General features: G+C 39.9%; 1 protein-coding gene across 1 annotated transcript; it reads left to right on the top strand.

Moving 5' to 3' along the window:
- Positions 1-4,838: 4,838 nt before the first annotated feature.
- Positions 4,839-8,634, top strand: RPS6 (ribosomal protein S6). Its single transcript, XM_012769715.3, has 6 exons — positions 4,839-4,945; positions 5,524-5,655; positions 6,232-6,442; positions 6,630-6,776; positions 8,252-8,409; positions 8,494-8,634. Exons 1-6 carry the CDS (start codon positions 4,940-4,942, stop codon positions 8,587-8,589), a joined length of 750 nt encoding a protein of 249 aa, XP_012625169.1. The 5' UTR covers positions 4,839-4,939; the 3' UTR covers positions 8,590-8,634.
- Positions 8,635-9,251: the final 617 nt, after the last annotated feature.

Raw genomic sequence — 9,251 nt, 5'->3', positions numbered from 1 at the left:
TCATCAAAATTAAAAATTTAGTGCATGAAAAGGACAAATTGTCAAGAAAGTAGAAAGATAACCTATAGGAGAAAATATTTGCACATTATATGTCTAATAAGATTTTAGTGTTCTGAATATATAAGGAACTCTTACAACACAATTCAAAATGGCAAAGAACCCTTCTGTACTATTGGTGGAAATGTAAATTGGTAAAGCCATTATGGAAAACAGTATGGAGATTCCTCAAAAAATTTAAAAATAGAACTACCACATAATCCAGCAATCCCACTTCTAGGTATATAGCCAAAAGAAATGAAAGCAGAGTCTTGATGATATTTGCACATCCATGTTCATAGCAGCATTATTCACAATAGCCAAGAGGTGAAAGCAACCAAAATGTCCATTGACAAATAAACAGATAAACAAAATGTGGTATATACATGCAATAGAATATTATTCAGCCTTAAAACTGAAGGAAATCTTGTCACATGCTATAGCATGAATGAATCTTGAGAATATTATGCTAAGTGAAATAAGGCACTCACAAAAAGACAACCACTGTTTAAGTCCACTTACATGAGGTACTTAGAGTAGTCAAAATCATAGAGACAGAAAGTAGAATGGTTACCAAAGCCTGAGGCTAGGGAAAACAAGGGAGTTGTTTAATGAATATGGAGCTTCCATTTTGCAAGATGAAAAATTTCTGGAGATCTGTTTCACAACACCGTGAATATATTTAACATTACTGAAGTGTATACTTAAAAATGGTTAAGATGATAAACTTCATGTTATATATTTTTACAACAATTTAAAAATGCATTCAAAATGTTTTAAAAGAAAAAGAAAAGAAAGAAACCTGGGTCACAGTCCTAGACTTTACTCTTTATCGCACATTAACTCACCACCACTACCTCAATAAAAACAATTAGAGCCAAAAAATGGGGTGGAGTTAAGAGCTTTACTAGACATTTCTACAAAGAAGATATACAAATGGTCAAAAAACACATGAAAACATCTCATTAGGGAAATGCAAATCAAAACCACAATGAGGTACCATATCACAAAGGGACTGATAACTAGAATATACTTAGAACTCACGAAAATTAGGAAGAAAAAATCAAATAACCCCATTAAAAAGTGGGCAAAGGACTTGAACAGAAATTTTTCTAAAGAAGACAGAAGAATGGCCAACAAACATATGAAGAAATGCTCAACATCTCTAATCATCAGGGAAATGCAAATCAAAACCACAATGAGATATCACTTAACCCCAGTGAGAATGGCCTTTATCAAAAAATCTCCAAACAATAAATGCTGGCGTGGTTGCGGAGAGAGAGGAACACTCCTACACTGCTGGTGGGACTGCAAACTAGTTCAACCTCTGTGGAAAGCAATATGGAGATACCTTAAAGCGATACAAGTGAATCTACCATTTGATCCAGCAATCCCATTGCTGGGCATCTACCCAAATGATCCAGTGACACTCTACAAAAAAGACACCTGCACTCGAATGTTTATAGCAGCACAATTCATAATTGCAAGGCTGTGGAAACAGCCCAAGTGCCCATCAATCAAAGAATGGATTAATAAAATGTGGTATATGTACACCATGGAGTACTATTCAGCTCTAAGAAACAATGGTGATATAGCACACCTTATATTTTCCTGGTTAGAGCTGGAACCCATACTACTAAGTGAAGTATCCCAAGAATGGAAAAACAAGCACCAGATATATTCTCCAGCAAACTGGTATTAACTGAGTAGCACCTAAGTGGACACATAGGTGCTACAGTAATAGGGTATTGGGCAGGTGGGAGGGGGGAGGGGGGCGGGTATATACATACATAGTGAGTGAGATGTGCACCATCTGGGGGATGGTCATGATGGAGACTCAGACTTTTGGGGGGAGGGGGGGAAATGGGCATTTATTGAAACCTTAAAATCTGTACCCCCATAATATGCCAAAATAAAAAAAATAATTAAAAAAAAAGTCACATTAAAAATCAATTTTTATTGAATAATAATAATAAAAAAAAAAGAAAACAGGCCAGGCCCGGTGGCTCTCGCCTATAATCCCAGCACTCTGGGAGGCCGAGGCGGGTGGATTGCTCGAGGTCAGGAGTTCAAAACCAGCCTGAGCAAGAGCAAGACCCCGTCTCTACTATAAATAGAAAGAAATTAATTGGCCAACTAATATATATAGAAAAAACTAGCCGGGCATGGTGGCGCATGCCTGTAGTCCCAGCTACTTGGGAGGCTGAGGCAGCAGGATTGCTCGAGCTCAGGAGTTTGAGGTTGCTGTGAGCTAGGCTGAAGCCACGGCACTCACTCTAGCCTGGGCAACAAAGCGAGACTCTGTCTCAAAAAAAAAAAGAAAGAAAGAAAGAAAACAACCACAGAAAATAACAAGTGTTGCCCAGGATGTGGAGAAATTAGAGCTCTCATACATTGCTGGTAGGAATGTAAAATGGCTTAGCTGCTGTGGAATACAATTTTGTAGTTACTCTAGGAGTGAAACATAGAATTACTATATGACCCAGCAAGTCCACCTCTAGGTATATACCCAAAAGAATTGAAAAGAGCTATTCAAACATAGCAGCACTACTCACAATAGTCAAAAGGGAGAAAGAGTCCAAACATCCATCAATAGATGAATGGATAAACAAATTGCAGTGGAATATATTCAGCCATAAAAAGGCATGAAGTACAGCTATACTCTACAACACACATGAACTCAGAAACATGAAAAGCCAGACACAAAAGGTCACATTTTGTATTATTCCATTTATATGAAATATACAGAATAGATAAATCCATAGAGACAATATAGATTGCTGGTTTCCAGGAGATGGTGGAAATGGGCAATGAGCAGCAACTGTTTAATGGATGATTAAAAAGTTGTGAAACAGAGGTGTTGGTTGCACAACATTGTGAATGTACTAAATGCCACTGAATTGTTCACTTTAAAATAATTATGTCAATTTCACAGCAATAACAAAAAAAATACATACAGTACACAGGTTTTATTTATTTATGATTATTATTATTATTTTAGAGACAAGGTCTTGCTCTGTTGTCAAGGCTGGAGTGCAGTGGTGCTATCATAGCTCACTGCAGCCTTGAACTCCTGGCTCAAGAGATCCTCTTGCCTCAGCCTCTTGAGCAGCTAGGAATACAGGCATGCACTACCATGCCTGGCTAATTTTTTTATTTTTTGTAGATACTGAGTCTCACTACGTTTCATAGGCTAGTCTCAAACTCCTGGCCTCAAGGAATCCTCCAGCCTGGGCAACATAGTGAGATCCCATCTCTAAATAAATAAAGAAAGAATATGTTTCAGATTTAGATTATCTGGGTTCCCATTCTGTTATCCCAGGAATGTTCTAAAGAACTAATCAAATGCACTGTATCTTTTCTACATCTTTTTGTACTACTAAGAGTTGCATAATTGCTGATACAAGATTTAGTATAATACATTCACTTATTCTCCCTCTGCTGGCTGGCTCCATACTACTACATTCTGATAGACTACAACAACTACATACCAGAGCTGAGGTTAAGACAATTTAACAAATATTTACTGAGCACTTTCTTATGTGTTATGCACTCAGTGATGTCCTAAGTATACCACAATGAAGATGTGAGCCCTGACCAAATTTATCATTTAATAGAGGAGATAGATCATATACAAACCACTTATTTATGATTAAGTACTATAAAGGAAAACAGTGCTATGCTAGAGAATAAGGGAGGAGGTTCTATTTCAGGTAGTATGTTAGGAAAGGCTTCTCTTAGGAGGCGACATTTAATCTGAAAGATCTGCAGGTCATTAGCGATTGACAAGAGGTAAATCTGAAGACTAGAAAGTCTGTGAATCCATGGAAAGGAGTTTGGACAGTATCTAACTGCAGTGGGAAGCAAATAAAGCATTTCTAGCAGGAGAGTGATTGTAACTTTGCGCTTTAAAAAGATCGGTAGAGGGGGCTGGGCGCGGTGGCTCACGCCTGTAATTCTAGCACTCTGTGAGGCTTAGGCTGGCGGATTGCTCAAGGTCACGAGTTAGAAACCAGCCTGAGCAAGAGCGAGACCCCATCTCTACTATAAAATAGAAAGAAATTAATTGGCCAACTAAAAATATATACAAAAAATTAGCCGGGCATGGTGGCGCACGCCTGTAGTCCCAGCTACTTGGGAGGCTGAGGCAGGAGGATTGCTTGAGCCCAGGAGTTTGAGGTTGCTGTGAGCTAGGCTACGCCACAGCACTCTAGCCTGGGCAACAGAGTGAGACTCTGTCTAAAAAAAAAAAAGATCGTAGAGGCAAGAAAGCAAGCAGGGAAACTTAAGGCTGCCTGTAACCCGGCCATGGCTTGCCCGAAAGGGTGTCATTATGTGATAGGATATAGAAGACTCCAAAGCGTTTGAGAAGCCAAGCGGATGATCCAGTATTTAAGTGAAAAACAAATAATGGCTTTCACGATTTCTTGCTATGAATCGCCAGGACCAGGGCAGGACACGCTGCCAAAGTGGTAATCTTCAGTTGTAGCCTCAGGTACAAAATAGCCCAAGAGAAAAGCCGAACCCCAGCCCTTGCTCTCCTACTTCGGTACCGTCAGTTGCAGGGTGTCTGGAGCAAACTCGGGCTCCGCCGGGGCCCAGCTACAAGCCCCAGCGAGCGCAGAAAAGACTAGGCAGAGGAAAGGCTAACAACACCCCAAACTGAACGCAGGGTCGCCTGGCCAGACCTCCGTTATCCGTGTACCTTTAAACTCTCGGCCCACCCAGTTCACCTCCCCATAGTGAAATACCTTTGTCCCCGGAAGTACCGCCCACTCTACTCATTTCCGCCAGCCAAGGCGTCCGCTCATCTCGCGAGAACTGAAAGCGCCTATGTGACCTGGACTAAGCGGAAGTCGGGCCTCTTTTTCGTGGCGCCTCGGAGGCAATCAGCTGCTTCACGATGAAGGTAGGAAGCGGCGCCGGGTGTTGTACTAGGCTTGAGGGACGCGTATCGAGTCCCAGAAAGCGGAGCTGTCGCAGTCTCAGCACTCCAAAATCGTGGCCCTAGGTGGAGAAGAGTCTGAAGCAGGAGAAACTTTGTTCTCCTGGGGTCGGAGCTCCTTCAGGGCGCGGATGGCGGGCGATTGCTGCTGGAGCTGTACCCGGCTGGGAGCGCTATGGTGGCGTCCTCGCGCCCGGCCGAGACGCTTGCGGGCGTGCTGTCCGGTTTGCGGCAGGCCTGTCGTGCGCCTTTTCAGCCTCCTACTTAGGTCGGGCTCCGTGCTCCGGACGGTGAACGACTGCGGAGCGCGGTCTCCCCCGGAACCATTCCGCGGGGCTTGGAGGAAAACGTGTTCTATTTACGTGCGGTGCGTGTTGAGCGTTACCATGCTTTCACGTGCTGTGCTTTTCAGTGACTAAAAGCAGTATCTCACGTTTTCTGCTGATTGTGTAGGTGACAGGAAAGGCTTTTTGCAATGGAATTGCCTTTAGAAACACCTGTGTAAGTAGTTTGCTAAGCTTTTTTCCCCTTTTAATCCTTAGCTGAATATCTCCTTCCCAGCCACTGGCTGCCAGAAACTCATTGAAGTGGATGATGAACGCAAACTTCGCACTTTCTATGAGAAGCGTATGGCCACGGAAGTTGCTGCCGACGCTCTGGGTGAAGAATGGAAGGTAAAATTGGGCCATTAAGTTGTTGCAGTTCTTTTAAGTGAAAGATGATAAACGCTGTTGATAATTGAGATTTGGAATGGGGTTGAAATTCTGGGTTCTGAAATTTGACCTTGAGTAAGTTACTCCAAATGTCACTTTATAAAGTTGAGTTGTCACCTGTAGGGGTTATGCAGATTAAGCCGGGAAACCTGTAAAGTTTACCTGAGCATAGTTCTTGCCATGCATCTTGCACTAGCCCAATGTCCTAACAGTCCCCAAAGGCTATTTTTAAGTGCTAAGAAGGGTTTCTGATTTGTTGCTCTGTGATATTTTGGTTTCTTGAACATCTTCGTCCTCTTAAGTGTTGTCTTTAATAAAATATAGGTGAGAAATGTGGCTTGATAATTGAACTTGGCAAGTTGGAAATGTAGAGAATACTTAGTGACCAGAGGAAACATTGATTTGCTTATTCAAATTGATTCAAATTGATCCTAAAGAATTGTAATCCCTCAAGTAGAGGTGTGGTTCATAGAAGCCACAATCGTGTACTTTATATAAATTTGGAATAGTGAACGTGTCGGTTTTGGATTCATGCAGGGTTATGTGGTCCGAATCAGTGGTGGGAACGACAAGCAAGGTTTCCCCATGAAGCAGGGTGTCTTGACCCATGGCCGTGTTCGCCTGCTACTGAGTAAGGGGCATTCCTGTTACAGACCAAGGAGAACTGGAGAAAGAAAGCGCAAATCTGTTCGTGGTTGTATTGTGGATGCCAACCTGAGTGTTCTCAACTTGGTTATTGTAAAAAAAGGTGAGACTTGCTTATGTGACTCAGATTTTTGTTGAAATTGATTAAAAGCCAGTTATCCAAATGCCTTTTCATTTGCATTGTTCACACTTTGATGATTGTAGTTACAAATTATCAATTCAATGTTAACCATGTTAATTTAGGAATCTTAATTATAAGGAAGTTGTTAAATTTTTGTCTTTGTTCAAAGGAGAGAAGGATATCCCTGGACTGACTGATACTACAGTACCTCGTCGTCTGGGGCCCAAAAGAGCTAGCAGAATCCGCAAACTCTTCAATCTGTCTAAAGAAGATGATGTTCGCCAGTATGTTGTGAGGAAGCCCTTAAATAAAGAAGGTAGGAGGGATTATGCAGTTTAGGGCTTGCTTAATTTTAGTAATATGTCATTAGCATTTTGTGTACATATCAGAAGTAAAGTCTCCCTTTGGGGCAGTAGCACCTGAAGTCTAAATTTTTAGGAACCTGTTGGCAGGGTGGTCAAGATACCCCATTGATATTAATTCTTATTATATTCGGTGTTATGTAGAGTTGTGATTTTCTTGAAAGCCTGCCTGAGTCACTGATGTATATATTTGTCCAAATATATTTTAAATTCATTTCTATTAGGTTTAGGAGTTACAAGAATGATGGCAAATTATGGGACTATGATCTCACCTTCACACACTTTTGTAAATTCTCTCCATAGAGATTCTAAACTATTTTATGGCTCACAAAAAAAAATACATGCTTTCATCTACTGAAGTTGCTTTTAACTGTTTACTGTTTACTCATCTATTTGATACGAATAACAATAGTAAGAGTTGAGAGAATTAGAAGTTAAGAAAAATACCTTACTACCCAAAATACTAGGGAGTAGCTGTTTGTGGGTTTGAAGTTTTGTCTCTTCAGAATTTATATCTAAATATTTATTATGCAACATACCTGATAATACCAGTTTGGTCCACAGCAGCAGTGGTACATAACATTAATTTAGTTTTCACAACTGGTATGACTTACACACCTGCACTTAGCATATAGTGTGCTCTGTAGTCATTCATTCCAAATATTTGGGCACCTGCTGTGTACTATTTCAGGTGCTGAAGACATGGTATAAATTTCTACCCTCATGAAGCTTACATTGCAAAAAATGTAATTGGCAAATATATGACAGCTTCCCCATAATCTCACTCATGGGAATACCATCAGTGTAATAAAAATGCGGTTTTTAAGGTGGTTCTTGTATCTGTGGTAATAAAGTGGTCTATCTAATGTTTTACCAGAACCTGAATAATTTAGTATTTAATATTTGAATGTTTACCTTCCATGAACAAAATGAATGCTTCTGCTCCAAAGTAGATCTACAATCCATAAGCACTTTTGGAGTATAAATCAGAAGGGCTAAAAGAAGATACTCTATGTAAAACAACATGCCACACATTCTGACGGTAATGGTTATGTTCCCCTAAATTGGCAGGAACAGTCATGGGAAATAGAGATGCAAGCATAAAATGGTAGGATAAAGAAGTAGATAGTGGTTTATGTAGTTTTCAAAAAACAGTTGACTGTGTACGCGGTTAGATTGTTTAATGCTACTGTTTTAGTGAAAAATAGTGATGATAAAGTTAGCCTGGTTATTTTTCAGGATTTTAGTTTTCCTTGTATTTTGACCATATTTAGCACATCTTAGAAAGTTGTAAAATAGTTCATATTTCATTTAAAAATAAGGGCTCAAAATTGCATAGGCACTGTTAAGCTTAGCTCTGTGACATTTTAAAGGTGGATCCTGCCAAACAAGGGTATGCTTGAAATGATTGAATCATTTGAATTTTTAGGTAAGAAACCTAGGACCAAAGCACCCAAGATTCAGCGACTTGTAACTCCACGTGTCCTGCAACATAAACGCCGGCGTATTGCTCTGAAGAAGCAGCGCACTAAGAAAAATAAGGAAGAGGCTGCAGAATATGCTAAACTTTTGGCTAAGAGAATGAAGGTAAGCCTAAGATTTGGGGAAAGAAAAGTCAGGGTGGCTTTGGCTTTGCATTTTTTTTTAACTCTGCTGTTTTATTTTGTTTAGGAGGCCAAAGAAAAGCGCCAGGAACAGATTGCCAAGAGACGTAGGCTGTCCTCTCTGAGAGCATCTACTTCTAAGTCTGAGTCGAGCCAAAAATAAGATTTTTTGAGTTAAATAATAAATAAGACCATATCCTATATCTGCTTTACTGCTTTTTCATTGATGATAAAGTTAGAAAGAAAATGTGTGCAGCAATTCGGTGGTGGACAGAATCAGACAGACTTCAGTGGCAGAAGAGATAGATGGTAAGGATAAAGGGTTTCTTTTGAGAGAATGGGTGGCTCAGGAAAAGATTCTTGGTGTAAGACATCTGCCTTTTCAGAAAGGCATCAAACAGCTTAAGGGGAATAAATGACTAGGACTACACTTTTTATACAGTTTATTTTGAGGAATATAGCTTTTCAAAACATCTATACACAATTTAATACATAAAAAGTGCCCTTGTAAAGATGGACATGTCATATTCTTTAAAAGATAGCTTGTTAAGGCATGGTTTTAATGGATACCGTTTTTAAACACTTCAAAGCTTTTTTTAAACCAGTGCAAATTTATTGTATTAACAAAGCCTTTCAATTCTAGTGAATCGTTGTGTTTTTCTCTTTCACACTCTGGAAAGGTGACTGCGCCTATGTAAGAACACTCTAGCATCAATGAAAAATGAACAAAGGGCAAAGTATTAGTATGTTTTTTCTTAATGTTAGTATCTATTTGAACGAAAGGTAATATGCAGAGCCCAAAGCAGTGTTTCACAATCTAAATGT

This window comes from Microcebus murinus, chromosome 12 (genome assembly GCF_040939455.1).
Source record: "Microcebus murinus isolate Inina chromosome 12, M.murinus_Inina_mat1.0, whole genome shotgun sequence".
Taxonomy (NCBI): Eukaryota; Metazoa; Chordata; class Mammalia; order Primates; family Cheirogaleidae; genus Microcebus; species Microcebus murinus.
The sequence above is the reverse complement of the archived record's forward strand: the minus strand, read 5'-3'. Positions and strand labels throughout refer to the sequence as shown.